The sequence below is a fragment of the Prunus avium genome, chromosome 1, assembly GCF_965620075.1.
Source record: "Prunus avium chromosome 1, drPruAviu1.hap1.1, whole genome shotgun sequence".
In the NCBI taxonomy this organism is placed as follows: Eukaryota; Viridiplantae; Streptophyta; class Magnoliopsida; order Rosales; family Rosaceae; genus Prunus; species Prunus avium.
The window spans coordinates 1,631,175-1,654,874 of record NC_142284.1 but is presented as its reverse complement, the minus strand read 5'-3'; the positions used below and the strand labels follow the sequence as shown (position 1 = coordinate 1,654,874).

The following is a 23,700-nucleotide window of genomic DNA, read 5'->3' as shown; positions in this document are numbered from 1 at the left end:
ATATTAAGTAAGGTGGGTTCTAAATTTTCTAAGGCCTAGGATGAAATTTTATTTTTGTACAAGCGATACTAAGTAAGGTTGGTTCTGAATTTTCTAAGGCCTAAGATGAAAGTCTAAATTGTGCCCGTCTACGTACACATTAATTATTAAAAGTATAATTCTTTTTTTATCAGCTATTTAAATTGATTAAAAAAATGATAAGAGTTTACAAAGAACACTAGTTAAATAGCTTTCATCACATTGTTCTTTTTATAAGACCCAATTTTGATTTATGTATAAGATTATTCATAATAATTTCCTATTTGTGCAAACTCGAAAGTTAACTCTCAAGAGTAACAAAGTAAATTGATAAAAGTAGATTATTCATTATGCTATAAACTAAGAGCTCGTTTGAAAAAGTGATTCTGAAGGGGTCAATAATCACTTTTATGAAGAATCACTTCTCTAAATAATCACTTTAAGCAATTTATGAAGAAGCACATGAGAAGTGTTTCTCCCTATAATCACTTAAAATCACTAAAACTGATTATATGGAGAAGCACCTCTAACGTGTTTCTCCCCAACAAAACAATGATTCTAGCCTATCCAGAATCACTCCCAAATATACCAAGAAGAAAAACATATTTACATTAACACTTTTGTTACCTCTTTACAAAAATTCAAACTGCAAAATTTCAAGTACCCAACTCTTCTTTTATTCTCTAATTTTCTCTTCAAGATGCCCAAGACAAATTTGGGAAATTTTTAGAATGTCACATAAACTTGCACCATTTTTAAAATCTCTAATTTATCACCTAATGTAAATGCAAACTCCAAAAGTTTGTTAAGAGTTGTCATGTGTACATGCATCCTACTCAAGGGAGTTCTCAGTAATTTACAAATAAATAATTTTAAAATAAAAACTTAAGAATTGCAAAATTTCTTCCCTCCCCAACCTCCCCACTCCAACCACTGGTGCTCCAGAAACTACCGGGGTTACAGAGACCAAGTTAACCAGGCCGACTCATTACCCGGGCCACCACTCCGAAAACCTATTCTTCTCCAGAAAACCATAGTCAAGAGATGAGAAACAAACAAAATGGTGGACTGGGTAGGTGGACAAATGGTGGGGGTGGTGGTGCGTGGCTTTGGTTTGACAGTTTTTTATCAAAGTACTTTTACTTTGGCTCTGGTTTGGAGGCTTTTTTATTACTCGCTTTCAGAACCCACAACTGGAAGAATCAATAACTTTGATTTGCCCAACAGGTTAGTTTCTTATTCTTTTCATTTTCATCGGGTTTCTTCTTGGAAAGGAGGAAGTCTCCTGACTTCTAAACGTTCAGCACCCTTTTGGTTTCTTCTTGGTTTTCCCCCCCTTTTCAGCATATATGTATAATATAGGATGTAGGGTTAAATGATCACCACTTAAGGGAGGGGAATCGAACCTATGATCTCGGATGCAAGGATAAATTCTCACTACTTGAGCTACAAGCCCTTTGCGATTTGTATCTTCTTTTCAAATTCTCACCTAGCGGAGTAATTCTTGACTACAAATGGTTGTATACAACTTTGTATCCATCACTTTCATCACGTGACAAGAAGGATAAGGATAGACTCATAATTTTATCCAACCGATTAATATCACTTACTTGACACGCACTCTTACTCTCACAACATTTCATCAAGTTATCAATGTGAGATATTTCATTATGTGATGGAATCTCTTGGTGTTCAGCGCCTCAGCTCTCATGTCTCAGTTTTTGATCCTCTAATTATATAGACTGCAAGTTGCTTCCTAAAAATCATGTAAAGTATGATGCCTGCACAAACAAAGAAGTGGGTGAGAAGTAAAGATGTTACTTGCACATGTTTCATTGTAGAACGACCTCTCCAGCTTCCCTTTGATTTTGCTGGGAACTATGGAGGGCAAGCCCCAAGTTCAAATTCCAACAGTTAAACTGGGTAGTCAGGGCTTAGAGGTAAGTTTGTTTACAGAGAGTAAACTTTGCTGTTTAGTTTTTTCTGGTCACTGGAAATTGGCATTGAGTTCTTTTGGATTGTAGGTTTCTAGATTGGGCTTTGGATGCAGGGGGCTATCTGGAACACACAACTTTCCTCTCTCTCATGAGGCTGGATGTTCAGTTATCAAGGAAGCATTTGATAGGGGTATCACCTTCTTTGATACTTCAGATGTTTATGACCAAAATCATGATAATGAAATCTTGGTTGGCAAGGTACTGTTCTTTCTTTTTTCAAGTTTGAATCCATGCTTCAAAATTTGATGAAAATTTGCGCTAAGCTTGGGGGATTAATTCTTTAGTAGGGATATTTTGGTAGAAAAGTTGTTAAAGATATACCTTTTTTTTTGGGGTGTGTTTCTCAGGCTTTGAAACAGCTTCCTAGAGAAAAAGTTCAATTGGCTACAAAATTTGGTACCTTTATGTTGAACGACGTTACAGTTGGGGTAAAGGGGACCCCAGAATATGTAAGAGCATGTTGTGAAGCTAGTCTTAAACGGCTGGCTGTCAGCTACATTGAGCTATACTATCAGCACCGTGTGGATGTTTCAGTTGTTAGATTTCTTTAGTAAATAATCTAGATCTTTCACACAAACATGTAATACGTATAAAGACATGGAAGACATACTTGGAGCCATCTTCCTTGAGTACACAGCTTTTGAACTCATCCTATCCGTTGCGCAGCAATCCTAGCAATTTATCAGGGACGGCTCAAGAACTTCTGCTCTCTCTCAGAATCTGTTTCAGCTCTCTCTTTATGATGAGAATAGGTTTTGAGAACGTGTCTGATGAGAGCAGGGCCTTAAGCTTATATAGGGCTAGGTCAAGTCGTCTCTACTCATCACCGAGGGCCGACTTGACTAATCTTCCAAGCCCACTTAATCGGTTCACGCAAAAAGGAAACAAAAATAGGACTCCTTAATAGGCCCTAAAACCTTTCCTTATTTCACAAGGTTTTGGGCCTCAAGGTACAACTTAATTTAAACCCTTATCAAACCTGATGTGACTTAGTATCTAGTGCACCGATCTAATTAGGAAAACATAACATTTTCAGTGCCCCAATTGAGGATACTGTAAGCATGTTTCCCTTTATCATTCTATCTTATATCTTGATGACTATATATGAATATATATGTATTCTGCTTTGAATTTTATGTTTATGTGAGGAAGATGGAGGAGCTTAAGAAGCTGGTAAATGAAGGAAAGATAAGATACATTGGTCTATCAGAAGGCAGTGTTGACACAATAAGTAGAGCTCATGTTGTTCATCCCATCACTGCTGTACAAATGGAGTATTCTCTGTGGAGTCAAGAAATCAAAAACGAGATAATTCCACTTTGCAGGTTTCTAATTTTTCACCTCTCAGTTCAACATTGTCAAATTCGTAAGCTTATATTGATACTTCTGTACTTTCAGGAAGCTTGGAATTGGGATCGTGTCATATAGCCCACTTGGTCGTGGGCTCTTTGGTGGGAAGGCAGCTGTAGAGAGCTTGCCTGCAGACTGTTTGTTGGTATGATAATCTTCATCTATAAACATATGCATAATTGGTGTTTTTTTTTTTTATGACATTGTTGAATATGCATAACATGAATGCTTTATTTGGTGAAAGCAATAGGGCTTTCTAAACTCACATTGGTGTTCTGTGTTCCAGTCTAAACATCCAAGGTTCAATGGGGAGAACTTGGAAAAGAACAAACTTCTCTACAGTAAACTTGTCACCCTTGCTGCAAAGCATGCATGCACTGCTCCACAATTAGCTCTGGCGTGGCTTCTCCACCATGGAAATGACATCATCCCAATCCCCGGTAGGCTTATCTCTTTCGCTTAAACACAACGCTGTCTTTGCTAAGTGAAATCCAAATCTTAGACTTGTCTGGTGTGCTTCTGTTTTTTGTCAACTCCTGCCTGAACACAGTTTTGGACACATACATTTTTACTAGCCAAATGATACTTATTGTCCAATTTGTTTATATACAACAGGGACCACTAAAGTTAAGAACCTTGATACCAACGTTGGATCATTGGATGTGGAGCTTACAAAAGAGGATCTGAAAGAAATTTGTGATGCTGTGCCGATTGATGAAGTTAGGGGCGACCGAGAATTTGAATTTCTGTCAAAATATGCCTGGAATTATGCAAATACCCCCTCAAAGCAAATCCCAATTATGGAAACAGATGCTAACTGAAAATGTGAGCTTTCAGTGCTACTGTGATAAATAAGCACTTCTGCTTGAACTCTCCTTGTATGTTTAGTTCACGAATATATATATTTTCCCAAGCTAAAGTTGGAATGAACAAAATAAGCAACCCCAAATTTCTCACTAAAAATTCCGAAAGAAATTGCCACTTATGCATGTAGTTTTCACCACTTGATGTAAATTATCATCCAAATGGCTTGGTAGTACGGATCCCGAACCTTTATATTTAAGAATTGTGCATTTACTAGTATTTCACAAAATTTGGACCATTCAAATGCTGGTATGCAGATCAACAACTTTTCATGACCAAATCTTTCAGTCGATTTTACAATAAATAAAACATGTCGTTCTGTCCATTGATCCATACGACATGCTAAACTGGGCGGTCGCTTGATTTCCTTAAGTGATGTGTTTTAATCTTCACCGTTGGTTGGAACTTGAAACCAACGGTCAAGATGTGCAGCGGAGAAACCGCGCCTTTGTTATAAACCTCTGGTTCTTGTTCAGACACCAAACCAGAACCCGTAACAAACTCTGTTTTTTGGTCAATCCAGTAACCGAAGAGTTCTTTCTTCACCTTCTGAGAATCTAAAATCAAGTTTCTTACTGAGCTTTTTTCTAGGGTTTATAGTTTTCTTGGTAAGAATTATAATGGAAAACGAGAACATTCCTGATCAGAGAGAAGAAAGTGGAGTCCCGAATCAAGATTCTCAAAGTCTTGATCTTGAAGCTCTTCAAGCGACATCAGAACTGAACAAATCCACCATGGACAATAAGGGCAGCGCATCGATCTCGACTGAAGAAATTGTGGGTCGTGACCAGCGTACTGAGTTGGAGGTTGAGGAAGAAGAAAGTCTAAATATGAGTGGGGTTTTGCTGGGTAGGACTGAAGGGTTGAAAAGTGAAGAAGAAGATGCTGTGAAAGCAAAGTTCTTGAATGGAAAAGAGAACAGTACTGAAGATGGGTCAGTGTGTGGACAAGAGAACAGTACTGAAGATGGGGCAGTTGCTGATCAGCAAGGCCTCAATCCTCCACTTCATTCTGAAATTGCTGAACAGAAACACGCTGCAGATTCAGAATTGAGGCATTCTTGTAGTTCTGAAGGAGATGGGAAGGAGATTGTGGGTTCAGATGAGATTGTGAAAGGAGAGGTTGTGGAATCAGTGTTCTTGAATGAAAAAGTGGTGGGTTCGGATGAGAATCTGGGTTTGATAACTGGGTCAGTGTCAGTGGGTGGACAAGAAAAGACTGAAAATGGGAAAGGGTTAGTTACTGATCAACAAGACCTCAATAATCTTGTTCCTGAAATTGCTGAGAAAGAGCAGATTGGTTCTGGTTCAGGAGGAGTCACAGATCAAAATTTTGAGTTTGGAATGAGAGCAGATGACGTGACATTAGGAGAGGCTGATGAATCCAATCAAGAATGGAGGGATGTCAAAGAGGCTATCATGAGAGCAGATCAGCTGGACCTAGAGTCTATTGGCCTAAAGATTGAACGTCGGGTGCGAGCTTCGGTTGAGGACGTGGTGAGATATCCCCAGATGAATTCAAAGACAATGAGTCTCTCTATAGGTGACTGGGAGAGAATTCTGGAGATGAGAGATGTTTCTGGATTGATGGCAGGGTATGAGACTCGGGTTTGTCCATTGGAAGCTGATCAAGTACCTATGCAGAGAGAACTTGGAGAGCTGAAAAAGAAAAACGTTGAGATTACATTCGAGAATTTGTCTCTCGAGGCACAGACAGATGGAGAGCAAAGAAAGATGCAGGCATTAAAGGCGCATTCTGAGTCTCAACTTTCTGATATGGAAGGTAAACTTGGTGTTATTAAGGAAGCAGAACTTGATAAGGGGAAGACTATTGCTGAACTTGAAGAAGAAACAAAAACTGAAGTTGAGAAGGAAAAGAATGAGATTCATGAATTGCAGGAACTAGTTATCGTGGAAGAATCAAAAGAGACTGAGTTGAAAGTGGAGATGCCATCGAAGGCCCCAGGGCTGCTGCATGGGCCTAAGCTGCTGATGTCTGCCGGTGTCGTAATAACTGCTATACTTTACACAGCATTGAAGATGAAGCGAGGGTAAAGGACGAAAATATGACAAAACTGCTCAGCAGTCCTCTTGTATTGGGTATCCATAGGCCATTGAGAGTACAAAAGTAGATACAGAGAGAATTTTCAGAGATTTGGTGATAGTTTGGATCATGTTTTAGTATCTGTTGTGTTTGGAATTGGTAAGCTCACTGCGTCTTTACCACAAAATTAGTGAGAAAGTGTAATAGATTCAACGTGAAGATTTGAAACAAATAAAAATCATGTCTTTCTTTTTGGGGAGTTTTGTACCTTTCATTAATACTTCTTCTTTTGCTTATATTTTATATATGTCAGCTACTTGTTTGTTTCTTTTTTAATTAGTAGGGGATTTCGGACTTGGGATCTCTTCCGACTAATTGCTAGTAGGTATGTCTGTCTGCTACTTCTTCTAAGCAAACAAATTTTATCTCTAAATGTCTGGTCATTGTGTGCTGGTTCTGTTTATATGCCTAAAAATGCTTTTGGTAGCTCAACTGTATGCCAATCTCCTTGTATGTTTAGGAGCTTTCAATTCAAACTGAAGTTATTACTGTTCTGTTAGTTCTACCCTTAGGAAGCCATAGCAGATGTTGGCACTTGTAGAGCACAAAATGAACACGCAATATGAGGTTTATTAATTTAAACCTCAAGTATGGCTAAATGACAGTTTGTTCCCACATGATAGACAGTTGTTCAACTTGTAATAAATCTAAAAACAGCTGTCTATTTGAAAATATTTTTTTCTTCTTGTATCATTTTTCACATTTTGTTATAATAATGGATATTCTTAACATAAAGAATAGACAATTTGGTTTCTCTAATTAATGCACTGCAAGTTGCTTCCAATAAGTCAAGAAAAACAAATAAATAAATAAAGTCAGTGTCTGGTGCCTTGTAGTTGGTGAGAAGTAGACATGTTACTGAACAAGTAAGCTAGTTTCTCTGGTTATATGCAAGCAAGTTTTTCATTGTAGAACTATCTCCAGCTACACTCTGGGTTTGCTGAGAATGGAGGACAAGCCCCAGATTCAAATGCCATTAGTTAAACTGGGTAGTCAAGGATTGGAGGTAAGCTTGTTTTTCTTTATCATATTGATGTGTATGTAAGACAAATATATTATTCTGATCAGTTTAGAACCATCTGAAACAATTAAGAGCAGCATCTGTCACAGTTTATCAACATTCATTCTCATCATGCTGAGATTGCCAGGCTGATTTTCAGTCGTTTTCTAATCAGTTCACTGTAGCTATTTGATTTTCAGTTTCTTGGTGCTTTGACTATTTAAGTCTTGCATTTGTGGGTAATAGTAGAAACAAAATTTTTGTTTGATTTGGTGTTTGAGAAATAGAGAGTGAGTCTTCTCTGATTTTAGTGCCCTGAATCATACAACTGTTTGTACAACTGGATTGCACTCACTTAGAAAAAAAAAAAACACCTAATCACATAATCAAAGGCTAATTTCAGATTTAGCCAGGCCTTTGCAACAGTTTGGTATACTTCATTGAAAATTGGCATTTAGTCCATGTGGGAAAATTATTAATTGGTTGTTACTTATAAAGAAACTCACTGTTCCTTTCTCCTCATGGGTCTTTTCTGCAATGTAGGTTTCTAGACTGGGTTTTGGATGTGCAGGACTATCTGGAATATACAGCGGTAACAAAGCTCCTCTCTTTGATGAAGCTGCGTGTTCAGTTATTGAGGAAGCATTCAATAGGGGTATCACTTTCTTTGATACTTCAGATCTTTATGGCCAAAATCATCATAATGAATTCTTGCTTGCAAAGGTACTGTTCTTAATCTTTTAAAATTTGAATGCAAGATGAGATTTGATGAACTCTTGCTTAAAGAGGAAAAGAAAAGCAATACAACATAAAGTTTGATATGACATGCTATCTAAAAGTGGGAAAACTTGGGTAGAAAATCGTTATAGAATTCCTTTACTCATCTTGTATTTTCAGGTTTTGAAACAGCTTCCTCGAGAAAATGTTCAATTGGCTACAAAGTTTGGCATTGTCATGTCGGACAACTATCAATTTGGAGTGAGGGGGACCCCTGAATACGTAAGAGCATGCTGTGAAGCTAGTCTTAAGCGGCTGGACGTCAACTATATCGATCTGTACTATCAGCACCGTGTTGATGTTTCAGTGCCGATCGAGGACACTGTAAGCATTAGGAGACCTTTTCCCCTTATCATTCTTCTATCCAATGTCTCAATGAACATACAAGGTCTACAATGTCTATATCTTTATATCTTGATGGCTACATATATTTTGAATTCTCTTATGTGAGGAAGATGGGGGAGCTTAAGAAGCTGGTAAATGAAGGAAAGATAAGATACATTGGTCTATCAGAAGCTAGTGTTGACACAATAAGAAGAGCTCATGCTGTTCATCCAATCACTGCAGTACAAATGGAGTATTCTCTGTGGTGTCGTGAAATCGAAAACGAGATAATTCCACTTTGCAGGTTTGTTAATACTCTCACCTCTGAATTCTGCATTGTCAAATTTGCTTTAAAAAACTTGGATTTAATTATATTGCAAAATCTGAGTGGATGGGAGAATATTATTGATGTCACCAAGTTGAGACCTCTAAACTTTACAGGCAACTTGGAATTGGGATAGTATCATATAGCCCCCTCGGCCGAGGGTTTTTTGGTGGTAAGGCAGTGGTAGAGAGCTTGCCTGCAGAGAGTTTGCTGGTATAAGTTTGTTTAATTTGTTGCATAGACTTATCTAATTTATTAGAGAAATCACCTTTTAAATTAAACTCACATTGCTGTGATCTTGTCCCAGTATACACACCCCAGGTTCAATGGGGAGAATTTGGAAACGAACAAACTTCTCTATGGCAAACTTGCCAACCTTGCTGCAAAGCATGCATGCACGGTTCCTCAATTAGCTCTGGCATGGCTTCTCCATCAGGACAATTATATAGTCCCAATCCCTGGTATGTTTGACTCTTTCTCTTGAAAATATAATGATATGGCAATATTGTAGGTTTAAAAAAAATAAAGACTAATTAATTTTCTACTTTGAATATATACAGGGACCACTCAAGTTAAGAACCTTGATATCAATATTGGATCATTGGATGTAATGCTTACAGAAGAGGATTTGAAAGAAATTTGTGATGCTGTTCCCATTGATGAAGTTTGTGGTGACAGAGAATTTGAACTTTTTGCCAAATATGTCTGGAACTATGCAAATACCCCAGCAAAGTAATCGAAACTATGGAATTTGACAGTAAAGCGCAAGCTTTCAGTAATAAATTTTTATTTGTTAGTATGCTAACCATTCTGGTTTCCTTAGTTACACTTGCAAATTGTATCTCTAAATTGTTGGTCAATTGGTTATTGTTTTCTGGTTCTGTTTGTATGCCAATCTCCTTTCAAATTCAGACAAGGGTTTTGACATACCAAATTATCTCTAGTCATGCATTGATGCACATTTGAGCATGAAAACAGTACACAGTGACACAATTTAAGTAAAACAATATGCAAGGGAGGAGGTATCTATTAAACCAAAATTGCCTTGCTGAAAAGTGTGAGGCAAAGACGCTTTCACAGTGAACTTTTGATGAGGCAAACATTTGAAGTGGAATGGGAAGTAAACATGCTTAGTTTGGTTTCTTTATAAAATAAAAAAACATTTAATATTAGTCTCACATGCATTCTCTTTTAAGGTTTTTCTCCTCAACAGCAAAGTATTGAGGGGTCAGTTGCTGACAGTAAACCGAATAAATAAGTAAAGTCAACGTCTGTCTACTGCAAAGTGGCCCCTTTTAGAAGTATTGAAGTCGGTGAGAAATAAACATGCCACCTGAAATTGCAAGCTAGTTCTTCATTGTAGAACCATCTCCAGCTACGTCTGCTTTAGTTGGAAATGGAGGACAAGTCCCAAACTCATATACCAAGAGTTCAACTGGGCAGCCAGGGATTGGAGGTAATTTTTTATTTTTTATTTTTTATTTCCTTCTCTCACATTGATCTGTATGAGAAGTCAACTACATTATGCTATCAACTTGGACCTATCTGAAACATTAAAGAACATAATATGTCACTGTAGTAATTTTTATTTCCGGTTTCAGTTCACTGTAGTAATTTGATTGAAGAACAAATTAGGAATATGTGATGTGTTTAAAGTTTATAGATTCGATCAGAAAACTTTGAGAACAGTCTCATTTTCAATTTTTCATCTATTGGGTACAAAAACTGAGTTTCAGACTTTCAGCATCTTTGATGGGTTATGACAATCATCTGCCACTGCCACTGCCACAGATGGGTACAGGATGATCACTCACTGATTGATTTATCTTCAAGCTCAAAAGAAAAAAGGTCCAATCTTTTTAGTGTTTTTGACAAATAAGTCTTGCATTTGTGGGTAATTTAGACACAAATTTTTTGTTTGATTTGGTTTGGTATATACTTCATTGGAAATTGGTATTTAGCTCATGGGGTAATTACTTCTCAAGAACTTGCTTTTCTTTTCTCTTCATGGATTTTCTTCTGGACTGTAGGTTTCTAGATTGGGTTTTGGATGTGGAGGATTATCAGGAATATACAACGCTCCTCTCTCCCATGAAGCTGGATGTTCAGTTATTAAGGAAGCATTTAGTAGGGGCATCACCTTCTTTGATACTTCAGATATTTATGGTGATAATCATGATAATGAAATCATGGTTGGAAAGGTACTTTTCTTTCTAGTTTTTGTCAAATTTGAATCAAGGCTTCTAATTTTGGATGAACACTTGAACTAAGCATCTTTGGTCATTCCAATGTTGGCATTTCCATTGCAGTTCTCTGTTTCACTTTGTTCAGGGGTTGAGTGGCAATATAAAGAGGAAAAAGAAAAGCAATACCACATTATTTACCTTGTGTTTTCTTTGCAGATATGCAGCATGTTAAGTAACCCATCATGGGATATCCATAATATGTTTGATAAGACATGTTTGTAAAAGTGGGAAGGTTTTGGTAGAAATTTCTTAAAGAATTCATTTAATCTTCTTGTATTTCCAGGCTTTGAAACAGCTTCCTAGAGAAAAGGTTCAATTAGCTACAAAATTTGGCATTGTCAGTTCCGACGGTTTTCAATTTGGGGTGAATGGGACCCCAGAATATGTAAGAACATGCTGTGAAGCTAGTCTTAAGCGGCTGGATGTCAACTACATTGATCTGTACTATCAGCACCGTATTGATGTTTCAGTGCCAATTGAGGATACTGTAAGCTAAGCATCCAGAGACTTTTTTCATTCCATTTATGATCCTGTCTATCTAACTATCATTATGACCGTTCTGATTGGAATTATGTTTTGTGAGAAAGATGGGGGAGCTTAAGAAGCTGGTAAATGAAGGAAAGATAAGATACATTGGTCTATCAGAAGCAAGTGCAGACACAATAAGCAGAGCCCATGCTGTTCATCCCATCACTGCTGTACAAATGGAATATTCTCTGTGGACTCGTGAAATTGAAAACGAGATCATTCCCCTTTGCTGGTTTCTTATTTTTCACCTCTAAGTTTTGCAATGTCAGATTCACAAGTTTAGTTACCTAGGTGAAGATTGTTGATACCACTTTTACTTACAGGAGGCTTGGAATTGGGATAGTATCTTATAGCCCACTTGGACGTGGGTTCTTTGGTGGGAAGGCAGTTTTGGAGAGCTTGCCTGCAGATAGTTTGTTGGTATGTGACTTTGAATGAATGATGATGAAATCTTATTTTCATAATCTTCTTCTAAACCAGATTCATATTTTATTTTAGTGCCTTTTTCAAATTCACATTTTTGTTCTTGTCCCAGTCTATGCATCCAAGATTCAATGGGGAGAATTTGGAAAAGAACAAACTTCTCTACAACAAACTTGCCAACCTTGCTGCAAAGCATGCGTGCACTGCTCCACAATTAGCTCTGGCATGGCTTCTCCATCAGGGCAGTCACATAATCCCAATCCCTGGTATGTTTGAGTACTCTTTCTCTGTAAAATAATGCTCTCTTTACCATGCTACGTAAAACTCAAATCTTCATATGTACAGAGTAACTACAACTGTTAATTGAATGATACTTTTTTTTATCCTCCACTTTGATTTACATACAGGGACCACTAAGGTTAAAAACCTTGATATCAATATTGGGTCATTGGATGTGAAGCTTACAGAAGAGGATTTGAAAGAAATTTGTGATGCTGTGCCCATTGATGAAGTTGGTGGGGAGCGAGAGTATGAAGTTTTCTCAAAATATGTCTGGAATTTTGCAAATACCCCATCCAAGTGATCAAATTTGTGGAAACAGAAAATAAATTCCAAAGCTTTAAAGTGCTTTTGTGTGATGAATTAGTAGTTTTCAAAAACTAAATGTCCTCAAGATGAAAGGCTGGTTCTGGAAATTGTGAGCCTAACGTAGAACATTCATGATTAACAACTTACATCCTTTTCTGATTTATCAAACGTTTGATATTTCAACTTCAATTGTATACAGCTAAGATACCTTGTCCTTGAAACAAACGGCGGGACCTCAAAATCTCTGACTACAACGTTGTGCTGTGTGAGGGAAGCCACGTCCCTCCTACCACCATGTAAGGACAAGACAGCCATAAATGCCCAGCAAGCCTTCCAAGCTATCAAACAAATGACATTGACAGAGCAAGAAACAATCTCACTTTTTTTCTGTGTCTGCCATTACTGATTTAGCTTAAATCCTCAAAAAAAAAGTGAAGAGCTTGAACAAACGTGACCTCAGAAATCACTGGCTGCTGCAGAGTGGTGTCTGCAGCTGCCACGTCTCTCACTCCACCTGTGTGGACTAGAAAACCCACGTGGCAAATTCTTACTGGGGAGGCAAATGAGTGACGTGGTGCCAAAATATTCCGTTCATGGGCTTCCCCCCACTAGGGCAATTACCCTATAAAACGCCACTCAAGGCATGCAAATTAAATAAACAAGATCTCCAGAGCAACCAAGCCTTCAAGTCTTTCTATATCTCTTCAAGTCTTTCATTGAAGCATAAATTACTACAATGGCTGCCTCAGCTTCCATGCAATCAATCCTAGCAAATTCAGTGGTTTATGGAGCTGGAAAGAGTGGATCAGTGAGAGTGAGCCACCTGGTTCCTGCTAAATACGCACCAACATCCCACAGGTACCCTCAACTGAGGGTACGTTCCATGGCAGAGGTAATTTATTATTAAGCATCTAGCTTGGTGCCTTAATTGTATTTGTCTTTTGGGTTATGTGCAGTTTTAGCTGTAGTAATTAAATTAGTGATCCTAATTAACCATATTTAATTAATGTTTCATTTGCAGAATGGTCAGGAAGAGCAACCATCTACAACACCAGAGGCATCTAAAATTCCTCCACCACCTCCACCACCTCCACCACCTACTCCTTCTCCTAAGCGTAGTCCTAAGGTTAGCACAAAGTTCTCCGACGTGTTTGCATTCAGTGGGCCAGCCCCAGAGAGGATCAACGGCAGGCTTGCAATGGTGGGGTTTGTTTCAGCTCTGGCAGTGGAGCTATCCAAGGGGCAGGATGTGTTTGCTCAGATATCCGACGGTGGAGTGTCCTTGTTCCTTGCCACAAGCATTTTGCTATCGGTGGCATCTGTGATTCCTCTGTTCAAAGGGGTGAGCGTGGAGTCGAAATCAGATGGGATAATGACTTCAGATGCTGAGCTGTGGAATGGAAGGTTGGCCATGTTAGGTCTGGTAGCTTTGGCCTTCACTGAGTATGTGAAGGGAGGAACCCTAGTGTAGGTCTTAATCATTGTTGTAGAAGTTTTCCACATGTAATTAGTCTGTACGAATCTTTATAAGAATATCACATTTTTCATACTCCATGATCTTAATATGCGTACCCTTAATTTCATTAAGCCTAAAGATAATGTTTAATAGTCTCTCTCAAGTATCAAACATTGATGCCACTATGTGGGCCGCCATGGGCTGTAGTCCGGGGAAGGTTTTTGGGAAGAAAATATATATATATATATAGCTCAGTATTTTAATCCATAAATAAATAAATAAATAAATATACAATTTCATACATTATCAACATCAATAAGCATATATATAGTCAGAGGTCTTCAAAATTTGTATTTGGTGATTGTCCCAACATTAATTTTAATAATTTTTTATTAATTTATCTCCAAAAGAGAAGCATTTTTCTAAATGAAATTCACCATTTTGTGAATAATATGGCTCTTATTCCTTTTTTGTTTTCTTGTGTTTGCAATAAATATGGTTTATATGATTTAATATATACATTTATTTCTAGAAAAACTATAGAAACTGTAAGTACCAAAAAACTATTTATTAAATAAAAAGCTTCCACCAAAGAATAATTATTAAATTAATAATTAAATTTAGTTAGCCCACCTGTTAAAAAATTCATGTGCGGATTCCGCACATCAATAGAAAGAAAAACAAACACATGTTGCTTGATGACTATGTTAAAATAGGGATCTTCCATGTGAGTTTGATTACTCCAAACCCAACCTTATACGTGTGATATTGGTCTACGTGTCTTTATTGGGATTGTTTTTTAAGGATTAAAAGCAACCAAAAGTAATATGGGTTGGCAAAATAAGAAAAAAATAACTTTAAAGTATTTCTGGATATAAAAACAATTTCTGAAAAATCACTTTGGAGAGTCCAGTTTTCCTGTTTCCTTTTTGCCTGTGCCCACCTGTTTTTCCTTTATTCTTCTGACATGTGTCCTCTTAACTAACAGAATGTTAACTCTGTTAAGTCTCTCAATTTTTATTAAAATTTTATAAAATAATTCTTTCATCTTCATCTTCCCTTTTATAAAAATAAAAAATAAAAATCGTTCATCTTTGCAACCAGCACACCTCAGCGACAGCCCCCTCTGCTCGTCACTCCCCCAAGCCTCATTTCTCTCTCTTTGAATTTCTGCACCATATCAAGATAGTTTGAAATCAGCCCGACTCTTCTCCCACTTCGAATGCATCATCAACCACTGCCAGCTCTCTCTCGTTTTCTCTCTATTTCCATTATTTTCTTTTGGATTATTTTATGTCTTTAAAAATTGGTTCTTTGATCAGTCGATCATCAACATGACAAAGCCTAAGAACAATCGTGCCTCGAGATCACTACGGAGAAAATGAAAATGCAAGTTTTTTATTCAAAAAGTTAAAAAATAGAAAGCAAAAATAAATTGCAATAGTTTATCAGTTCTCACAACATTTTGGGGGTTTTTGTTTTTTAGAGTGTGAAGAGAGTTTTGTGCTTCTTGTTCCAGATCTATTTCCTCTCAAAATCTTCATATTCAGAACACCTCCATGGCTCATCTTCTGAGAGAGAGAGAGAGGAGGAGGAGGAGGAGGAGGCTGGGTGGTGGTGATTGTGGGGGTAGTGTCGGTTGTTAGAGTTTTGCTTGGGTTGCTGCTAGGTTTCTGGATTTTTATTTTTCATTTTATTAAAAGTTAACAACGTTATATTTGATGTTAAGAGATGACAGGTGTCAGAAGAATAAGAGGAAAACAGGGTGGGCACAGGGAGAAAGGAAACAGGAAAACTGGACTCCACTTTGGATGCCTTTTAGGCTAATATATCATACCCCGCAGTGAAATTAACATGAATTTATTGGGGCCAATTACGAAATGTCACTCAACTTATTAAGCTAATCACTCAACTTTTCCAATTACGAAATGTCACACTAGCTTTGTCCTATAAGAATCCGTGAATACAGCTAAGATTCTTTGTGTTGTGCATATGCAAGTGCCAAGCTACAATACAAAGTGAAAACCTTGAACAAATGGGACCTCAGAAATCAGTGACTGGGACGCTGTGGTGTGTTTGGGGAGCCACGTCCCTCGTACCACCATGTATGGACAACACAACAAAAAATGTCCACAAGGCTCTCCAAGCTATCGAACAAATGCAACTGACTGTGAGAGAGCCAGAGCACGTATATATAATCATCTGTATTTTTTCTTTCTCATGAAAATAAAGCAAATGATTCAATGACAGGGAAGGGCAAGTTTGTCTGCTATTACTAAAGTACTCGTGGCCCCGTGAGACATCGGCCGTCCTGCTCAAAGGATCAAAAAAGTGAAGACCCTGAACAAATTAATGTCACCACCGTCTAGCGTGCATATGTATGTGCTGCAGCCACGTCCGTTACAACAAGAGAAACACAACCACGTTCTATTTCAATGAGAGAAACTTACATGTAACGGTGTATGTTTCTTTGAGTATGTCGACTCTTCTCATAACAACGTGTGATGAATTATGAAAGAAGAGAGAGTGACCGAAAGAGATATTACTAAACTATCCACATGGCCCAGTATTAGTGGGAAAGCAAATATGTGACGTGGTGCCAAATTATACACCGCTCAAAGAACTTCCCCCACTAGCTAGGGCCATTACACTGCTGTATAAAGCCACTCAAGGCATACAAATTTAATAGACAAGGTCAATAACAAACAAGGCCTTGAAATCTTTTATCTCTTCTCACTGTTTGTTTAGAAGCATATATACAATTTACAAATACATACAATGGCTGCATCAGCTTCCATGCAATTAATATTCATAGCTAATAACTCGGTGGCTCATGGAGCGGGGAAGAACAAATTCATGAACTTGGTCGTAAACAATATGTGTCAAGGCATGCCATAAATAAATCAATTTCTATATAACTAGCACAAAATTTCTGGACTTGCTTGCATTCAGTGGGCCAGCGCCGGAGAGGATCAACGGCAGGCTTGCAATGGTGGGGTTTGTTTCAGCTCTGGCAGTAGAGCTATCCAAAGGCCAGGATGTGTTTTGTCAGATATCCAACGGTGGAGTCTCGTTGTTCGTAGGCACTAGTATTTTGCTAACAGTGGCATCTTTGATACCTCTGTTCAAAGGGGTGAGCGTGGAGTCCAAATCAGATGGGATAATGACGTCAGATGCTGAGTTGTTGAATGGAAGGTTGGCCATGTTAGGGATGGTAGCTTTAGTCTTCACTGAGTATGTGACTGGAGGGACCCTTGTGTAATTAAGGTCTTAATCATTATAGCTTAATGCCTTGTAAAAGTCTTTCACATGTATATATACATATTTAGTCTTTACAAATATTTATAAGAAATTGCAAAATTTGATACTTCAGAAGCAAATATACTATTAATTTATTATTTAAGCATAAAGTTTACCCAATTTAACTTAAATATATGGGCATCAATTTGGCAGAAGCATATATACTTCTATCAAGAATTAAACATGTTGATGGGTCATCGGACGGAGAAAACTTCGAGAATATTAGGAAATGTCATATACTTTGTCTCAGAATCGGTCAAACAAGAACACCTAAAAATGTGATGAAACAACTTTTGGTCTCAACAACTTGTTAGATTGAAAAAATGCCAATTTCTTCTCCTCCAAAAACTCTTTTTATAAATAATACCATCATACGGGGCATATATGTAGGCATTCGCGCAAATAGGAATGATTAATGGTTCATTTGGTTGATTTCAAATCTTGGGATTTATATAGCATTATTATAAAGTTAAATTGTTTGTTTAGACTACTACAATTCATGTATGTCAAGATTTTGAATAAGCCGGACATGAATAATATAAAAACATTCCAAATTCCTGCATATATAGTCATTTCAAAATCATTCAAAATAAATGTAATAACTAGTTATTTCAAATAAATTTAATCTTTTGTTTTATAATATATTTATTTATTTTATTTTAAAAAAATTGCTTTGTTGTCATATCCAAATCATGTATTGCGCGAATACCTCCATCCAAATGGAGCTTAATAGCCAAAAATTTGAACCTAAACATACAAGTGACTTCCTAACCTAAACATTAATAGTAGGGCCCTCTGTCTCTATGGCCCCACAATAAAACAGACGTGCATTAATAGCTAGAAATTAGTCACGCGACTGACTTTACATTTTCCTCATCATAAATATAACAAATTCAATAGTCCATAAATTATGTGAGTATTAGTAATATACACAAAAAAAGAGAGATGCAGCGTCAAATACACATACAGCAGAATACAGTGTCCAATAGCCAAAATGCAGATAATAATTCCTTGTGTTGTGCATGCAATTGCCAAGCTACAATACGTACAAAGATGAAAAAGAGAAAACCTTGAAAAAATGGGAGGGACTTCAGAAATCTCTGAATGGGACATTGTGGTGAGCCACTTCTCTCGTACGTACCACAGTGTATGGACAAGACAACATTGAATGTCCAAGCTCCAAGCTATCCAACACATACATGTGACAGTGAGACAGCCACAAAGGATCAAAAAAATTGAAGACCTTGAACAAATTAACGCGACCACCGTCTAATAACATTGCGGTAAGTGCCGCAGCCACGTCCTGTATGAAGAAAAATTTAAATAATGTAATGGTGTATATTTCTTGAAGTATGTCGATTGACTCATTTCATAATGTAATGAGTTATGGAAGAAGATAAAATACACAGAGAAACCGACAAGACTATTATTAAACTATTTTCAAATTAGTCATTTTCGGACAACAAAATCCACGTGGCACAGCTACACACCACTCAAGAGCTTCCCTCAACTAGGGCCATTACCCTACTATAAAAAGCCACTCAAGGCATACAAATTTATAATACACAAGATCAATAAACAAGCAAAGCCTTCAAATCTCCTTTCTTCTCTCTGTTTTATTAGTGTTTAATTGAGAAGCATATACACAAGTACAATGGCTGCATCATCTTCCATGCAATCAATATTTCTTGCTAACTCCGTGGCTTATGGAGCGGGAAAGAACAAATGTGTTGGTGTTATTTCAGTGCCTGCTCTGCATAGGTACTCTCCCATGAGGGTACCGTCAATGGCCAAGGTGATTAATTATAACAAATCTCTCTAGCTGGTTTAACATTAACATATTATGTGCCTGCTCTGATTTGTCGTTCATTTGTAGGATGGTCATAAGGAGCAGCCATCTACAGTAACAAATGCATCAAAAAGCCCACCACCACCTCTTACACCTCTTCCTTCTGATGAAGTACGCAGTTGTACATGTTATGTTGTTTGATTGTTAATTAACTGTGCTAATACAATGTTATTTGACTTTGAAATTTAACAAAATCACATGTCCGATTTTAGGAAGAAAACATTGCCCTCCCAAAGGCAATCAGGACGGAATTTCTTTATAACTAGTTTACGACCAAGTTAATGAATATATTTGGTCACTGCAAACAAGTTTTTTATTATTTTCATCACGGAAAATGGCATTGATGCATGTTTTCTTTCTATATGGCAGGCTAGCACAAAGTTCTGGGACTTGTTTGCCTTCAGTGGGCCAGCCCCAGAGAGGATCAACGGCAGGCTTGCAATGGTGGGGTTTGTCTCAGCTCTGGCAGTGGAACTATACAATGGCCAAGATGTGTTTGCTCAGTTATCCAACGGTGGAGTCTCGTTGTTCGTTGCCACTAGTATTTTGCTCTCTGTGGCATCCTTGGTTCCTCTGTTTAAAGGGGTGAGCGTGGAGTCGAAATCAGATGGGATCATGACCTCTGATGCTGAGCTGTTGAATGGAAGGCTGGCCATGTTAGGTCTGGTAGCTTTGGTCTTCACTGAGTATGTCAAGGGAGGGACTCTAGTCTAGGTCTCAATGATTTCCGGTGTTTTTTTTTAAGCTTAATGCCTTGTAAAAAGTCTTTCACACATGTTTTTTTTTTGGGGGGGCTTAATATGCCTTGTAAAAGTCTTTCACATGTATACTTATTTAGTGTTTACAAAATGCTTATAAGAATTTCACATTCTAATACTTCAGAATCTAATTTAACTCTTAATTTATCAGCATAAATATTTGTCAATGTCAAGTACCAAACAATGTTGATGCCACCACATCAATAATAAGAAGAAAAACATGTTTTGCCAGATGACTAGGTTAAATTTAAAGTAGAGGGATCTCCTTTGTGAGTTTGGTTACTCCAAACTTAACCTAATGTGCACACATAGAAATGAATGATATCCACATACATAGAGACACCAAAGGGCATGCAACCTAATTATAACTATCTCCCAAGTCAGAGTACGTAGAATTGTAGATAATTTGAGTCATTTGGCAGTTTTAGTACATCGAAAAGGAAAATGGATCTATTTATCATAAAATAGCTAAGGACAATAGCATCACTCAAGAAAAATTTTCCATTTAGGAAATGCCATACTAGCTTCGGCCCATCATAATCGGTGAAAATAAGAACACCTAAAAAATATGAAACGGCCGGTGTGGCATCTATCATTTAATAAATTTTGGTCTCAACCGCTTGTTACATTGTAAAAAGGGTTAATTACATTTTTGGTCACTGGAATTTGACTCGAAATCAAATTTGGTCACAGTAATTTTAATTTTCCGGATGCCGTCACTGTATTAGCATTAGTTAGCAAATCCAATCGAATCTCTCAATTCTGTCAGTTTGCTTAATTAAAAAATGTAATTAACCCTTGTAAAATTATGTCAATTTCTTCTCCTCCGAAATTATTCTTATAAATAATACCATCATACGGGGCATATATATGTAGGCATTTGTCCAAATATATAGGAATGATTAAGGGTTCATTGGTTGATTCCAAATCTTGGGATTCAGATGATTCCAATCCTAGCATTTTTTCCTAGCCATAAATATAACAAATTCCATCTTGTCTTTACTAAAAAATAAAAATAAAAATAACTAAGATCATTCCATCTTCTGCTTATTTATCAAACGTTGGATGTTTCAAAGAATTATTATATTGTTAAAATACAGATTCAATAGTTGCGTATAGCATAATTTCTTGTCAAAAAACAAACGGATATTGTTGGGGGTAGTATGGGTACTAAAAAATCACATAGATTTTTTCTGAATGAATGGTTGAATTTTAGGGTTAATATATAATTTTCTATTAGTAATAATATACACATAAGAGAGATGCAGAAACAGAAGAATATACACGTAACGTAAGAGTCCTTGTGTTGTGCATTACAAAGATGGAAAAAGTGAATACCTTGAACAAAATGGACCTCAAGAAATCACTGACTGGAACGTTGTAGTGTGTTTGGGGAGCCACGTCCCTCGTACCACCACGTGGCACGTATGATGTATGGACAACACAACAAAAAATGTATGTAACCATCTATTGTTTTTCTTTCTCATGAAAATATAGCCAAAAAGATCCATTGACAGGGAAGGGGAATTTTGTCTACTAGTACTAAAATACTCGTGGCCCCGTGAGGTATCGGTCCTCCTGCTCAAATGATTTATTTTTTATTTTGAATAAAAGGTGTAGAGCCTTGACAAATTGACATGACCACACCGACTAGTAACATGCGGTAAATCCTGCAGCTACGTTATGCATCGAAAAAAACTTATTTGTAACGGTGTATATTTTTTTGAGCATGTCGACTCTTCTCATAGCTCCGTGAGTTATTGAAGAAGATGAGAGATAGACAGAAAGGACTATTGCTTAACTATTTTCCATTTGTGGACAAAACAATCCACGCGGCCCATCATTTGTGGGAAAGCAAATAAGTGTCGTGGTGCCAAACTATACACCGCTCAAATCAAAGAACTTCCCCCACTAACTAGGGCCATTGCACTAGTATAAAAAGCCACTCAAGGCATACAAATTTATAATACACAAGATCAATAAACAAGCAAAGCCTTCAAATCTATTCTCTCTGTTTTATTAGTGTTTAATTGAGAAGCATATACACAAATACAATGGCTGCATCATCTTCCATGCAATCAATATTTCTAGCTAGCTCAGTTGCTTATGGAGCGGGAAAGAACAAATCTGTTGGAGCGAGCCACCTTGTTGCACCAACTCTGTATAGCTACCCTCACATGATGAGGGTAAGCTCGATGGCCAAGGTATATATATTCATAAGTCTCTAGCTATAATTCATGTGTATTCATGATATTAATTCAACTTTGTCTAATTCATCTCCCATTTGTAGGATGGTCAGAAGAAGCAACCATCTACAGTAACAAATGCATCAAAAGTTCCTCCACCTTCTCCTTCTTCTTCTCCTCCCAAGGTAGTTTTACTGATCTACATGTGTGTGTGTATTCACAATATATAATTTAACTACACTAACGAAGTTCAATATATATGGCAGGTTAGCACAAAGTTCTCGGAGTTGTTTGCCTTCAGTGGGCCAGCCCCAGAGAGAATCAACGGCAGGCTTGCAATGGTGGGGTTTGTCTCAGCTCTGGCAGTGGAACTATACAATGGCCAAGATGTGTTTGCTCAGATATCCAACGGTGGAGTCTCGTTGTTCGTTGCCACTAGTATTTTGCTCTCTGTGGCATCCTTGGTTCCTCTGTTTAAAGGGGTGAGCGTGGAGTCGAAATCAGATGGGATCATGACCTCTGATGCTGAGCTGTTGAATGGAAGGCTGGCCATGTTAGGTCTGGTAGCTTTGGTCTTCACTGAGTATGTCAAGGGAGGGACTCTAGTTTAGGTCTCAATCATTTCCGGTGTTTTTTTTTTTTTTTTGGGCTTAATATGCCTTGTAAAAGTCTTTTCACATGTATACTTATTTTAGTGTTTACAAATGCTTATAAAAATTTCATCACATTTTGATACTTCAGAATCTAATATACTCTTAATTTATCAGCACTAAGATATGTTTACCATGGTTACTGATTATTCCAACAACAAAACAATAGTCACAGACAATAAGCTTTCCATTTATGTATTTTCATATGTTTACTTAAACATAAGGAATTATTTAATACACGGGTCTTATTGAAAAATACTTAATCAAATATCCTCATAAATAAGTATCGAATCAACTATCCTCTCCTAGTTGATCTGATTCATATTCCTTTTATCCTATTTCATTTCTTCTCAAACACATTGTTGAAGTCCTTAACAAACTAGACATAGAAAAGAATCAATCGAAGCTAATTCCCCACTTGTAGCACAATAGCTTGAAGAGAAATTAAGATTTCTTAAGTCGCAAGACATTTACATTATTTTCGGTTTGAATCAAACTATTTCTATTGGGCTTTCTAGTACCAATAGTGGCACGCCTAAAACTAAATTTGTACAATATAGAATTGATCCCAATTTAGGATGAACAGAGACATTGTGTATAAACGAATAGTTTCGTTTTGAAATGCAAAATTTGAGTATGTTACCTTGTGAATTGGAAATGGTCTAAAAAAAGAATACTACGAATACCCGCCAATATGTATGTGGGTAACTTATTGTAGAAATTGGTCATGCCCCACCAACCTTAGCATTTTCCTCAGCAGAAATATACAAAGTTCTTCTTGTGTTTACCGAAAGAAATATATATATCTCATTCCATCTTCTGCTTATTTATCAAATGTGTACGCTTTGCAGCAATTATTTTATGAGTGAGCTAGCTAAAAATTTTAGCTTAAAATGTAATAATTTTTTTAATTAAACAACTTACAGTTTCTGTAGTTTTTAATAATTAAAAGTATAAT

General features: G+C 37.1%; 7 protein-coding genes and 1 pseudogene across 8 annotated transcripts; all 8 read left to right on the top strand.

Annotated features, from left to right (window-relative positions):
* Window positions 1-1,682: 1,682 nt before the first annotated feature.
* On the top strand, window positions 1,683-4,271 carry LOC110772716 (perakine reductase-like). 2 transcript variants are annotated; one of them, XM_021977175.2, is made up of 8 exons: window positions 1,683-1,958; window positions 2,043-2,213; window positions 2,363-2,565; window positions 3,052-3,070; window positions 3,168-3,340; window positions 3,414-3,510; window positions 3,652-3,805; window positions 3,981-4,271. In XM_021977175.2, exons 1-8 carry the CDS (start codon window positions 1,899-1,901, stop codon window positions 4,184-4,186), a joined length of 1,083 nt encoding a protein of 360 aa, XP_021832867.2. In that variant the 5' UTR covers window positions 1,683-1,898; the 3' UTR covers window positions 4,187-4,271. The 2 variants fall into 2 exon arrangements, with proteins under 2 accessions (XP_021832867.2, XP_088109928.1); XM_088253802.1 differs by lacking the exons at window positions 2,363-2,565; window positions 3,052-3,070 and having other exon boundaries at window positions 3,981-4,267.
* Window positions 4,272-4,704: 433 nt separating this feature from the next.
* Window positions 4,705-6,526, top strand: LOC148297122 (uncharacterized). The gene has a single exon (XM_088253789.1). The coding sequence runs from the start codon at window positions 4,850-4,852 to the stop codon at window positions 6,281-6,283; it is 1,434 nt and encodes a 477-aa protein (XP_088109915.1). The 5' UTR covers window positions 4,705-4,849; the 3' UTR covers window positions 6,284-6,526.
* A 457-nt stretch (window positions 6,527-6,983) lies between these two features.
* Window positions 6,984-9,563, top strand: LOC110772706 (perakine reductase-like). Its single transcript, XM_021977163.2, has 7 exons — window positions 6,984-7,338; window positions 7,876-8,055; window positions 8,230-8,433; window positions 8,565-8,737; window positions 8,875-8,971; window positions 9,066-9,219; window positions 9,319-9,563. Exons 1-7 carry the CDS (start codon window positions 7,279-7,281, stop codon window positions 9,492-9,494), a joined length of 1,044 nt encoding a protein of 347 aa, XP_021832855.1. The 5' UTR covers window positions 6,984-7,278; the 3' UTR covers window positions 9,495-9,563.
* Window positions 9,564-9,778: 215 nt separating this feature from the next.
* LOC110772707 (perakine reductase-like) lies at window positions 9,779-12,732 on the top strand. Its single transcript, XM_021977164.2, has 7 exons — window positions 9,779-10,214; window positions 10,789-10,959; window positions 11,288-11,491; window positions 11,592-11,764; window positions 11,856-11,952; window positions 12,068-12,221; window positions 12,363-12,732. The coding sequence occupies exons 1-7, from the start codon at window positions 10,155-10,157 to the stop codon at window positions 12,536-12,538; spliced, it is 1,035 nt and encodes a 344-aa protein (XP_021832856.2). The 5' UTR covers window positions 9,779-10,154; the 3' UTR covers window positions 12,539-12,732.
* A 449-nt stretch (window positions 12,733-13,181) lies between these two features.
* Window positions 13,182-14,092, top strand: LOC110772708 (early light-induced protein, chloroplastic). Its single transcript, XM_021977166.2, has 2 exons — window positions 13,182-13,435; window positions 13,565-14,092. The coding sequence occupies exons 1-2, from the start codon at window positions 13,280-13,282 to the stop codon at window positions 14,012-14,014; spliced, it is 606 nt and encodes a 201-aa protein (XP_021832858.1). The 5' UTR covers window positions 13,182-13,279; the 3' UTR covers window positions 14,015-14,092.
* A 2,633-nt stretch (window positions 14,093-16,725) lies between these two features.
* Window positions 16,726-17,261, top strand: LOC110772719 (early light-induced protein 1, chloroplastic pseudogene; annotated as a pseudogene).
* A 1,604-nt stretch (window positions 17,262-18,865) lies between these two features.
* Window positions 18,866-20,024, top strand: LOC110772710 (early light-induced protein 1, chloroplastic-like). Its single transcript, XM_021977168.2, has 3 exons — window positions 18,866-19,094; window positions 19,176-19,259; window positions 19,518-20,024. The coding sequence occupies exons 1-3, from the start codon at window positions 18,954-18,956 to the stop codon at window positions 19,860-19,862; spliced, it is 570 nt and encodes a 189-aa protein (XP_021832860.1). The 5' UTR covers window positions 18,866-18,953; the 3' UTR covers window positions 19,863-20,024.
* A 1,842-nt stretch (window positions 20,025-21,866) lies between these two features.
* LOC110772705 (early light-induced protein 1, chloroplastic) lies at window positions 21,867-22,827 on the top strand. Its single transcript, XM_021977162.2, has 3 exons — window positions 21,867-22,110; window positions 22,197-22,277; window positions 22,359-22,827. The coding sequence occupies exons 1-3, from the start codon at window positions 21,961-21,963 to the stop codon at window positions 22,701-22,703; spliced, it is 576 nt and encodes a 191-aa protein (XP_021832854.2). The 5' UTR covers window positions 21,867-21,960; the 3' UTR covers window positions 22,704-22,827.
* The last annotated feature ends 873 nt before the right edge of the window (window positions 22,828-23,700 follow it).

Bases quoted from the DNA above. Each gene is read 5' to 3' on its own strand.
- LOC110772705 (XM_021977162.2), top strand. From the start codon at position 21,961: ATGGCTGCATCATCTTCCATGCAATCAATATTTCTAGCTAGCTCAGTT. The intron at 22,111-22,196 runs GTATATATATTC...TCCCATTTGTAG, and splicing joins GGGTAAGCTCGATGGCCAAG to GATGGTCAGAAGAAGCAACC. The intron at 22,278-22,358 runs GTAGTTTTACTG...TATATATGGCAG, and splicing joins CTTCTTCTTCTCCTCCCAAG to GTTAGCACAAAGTTCTCGGA.
- LOC110772707 (XM_021977164.2), top strand. From the start codon at position 10,155: ATGGAGGACAAGTCCCAAACTCATATACCAAGAGTTCAACTGGGCAGC. The intron at 11,765-11,855 runs GTTTCTTATTTT...TTTTACTTACAG, and splicing joins GAGATCATTCCCCTTTGCTG to GAGGCTTGGAATTGGGATAG. The intron at 12,222-12,362 runs GTATGTTTGAGT...ATTTACATACAG, and splicing joins TCACATAATCCCAATCCCTG to GGACCACTAAGGTTAAAAAC.
- LOC110772716 (XM_021977175.2), top strand. From the start codon at position 1,899: ATGGAGGGCAAGCCCCAAGTTCAAATTCCAACAGTTAAACTGGGTAGT. The intron at 1,959-2,042 runs GTAAGTTTGTTT...TTTGGATTGTAG, and splicing joins TGGGTAGTCAGGGCTTAGAG to GTTTCTAGATTGGGCTTTGG. The intron at 3,511-3,651 runs GTATGATAATCT...TCTGTGTTCCAG, and splicing joins TGCCTGCAGACTGTTTGTTG to TCTAAACATCCAAGGTTCAA.
- LOC110772708 (XM_021977166.2), top strand. From the start codon at position 13,280: ATGGCTGCCTCAGCTTCCATGCAATCAATCCTAGCAAATTCAGTGGTT. The intron at 13,436-13,564 runs GTAATTTATTAT...TTTCATTTGCAG, and splicing joins GGGTACGTTCCATGGCAGAG to AATGGTCAGGAAGAGCAACC.
- LOC110772706 (XM_021977163.2), top strand. From the start codon at position 7,279: ATGGAGGACAAGCCCCAGATTCAAATGCCATTAGTTAAACTGGGTAGT. The intron at 7,339-7,875 runs GTAAGCTTGTTT...TCTGCAATGTAG, and splicing joins TGGGTAGTCAAGGATTGGAG to GTTTCTAGACTGGGTTTTGG. The intron at 8,972-9,065 runs GTATAAGTTTGT...ATCTTGTCCCAG, and splicing joins TGCCTGCAGAGAGTTTGCTG to TATACACACCCCAGGTTCAA.
- LOC148297122 (XM_088253789.1), top strand. From the start codon at position 4,850: ATGGAAAACGAGAACATTCCTGATCAGAGAGAAGAAAGTGGAGTCCCG.
- LOC110772710 (XM_021977168.2), top strand. From the start codon at position 18,954: ATGGCTGCATCATCTTCCATGCAATCAATATTTCTTGCTAACTCCGTG. The intron at 19,095-19,175 runs GTGATTAATTAT...GTTCATTTGTAG, and splicing joins GGGTACCGTCAATGGCCAAG to GATGGTCATAAGGAGCAGCC. The intron at 19,260-19,517 runs GTACGCAGTTGT...TCTATATGGCAG, and splicing joins CACCTCTTCCTTCTGATGAA to GCTAGCACAAAGTTCTGGGA.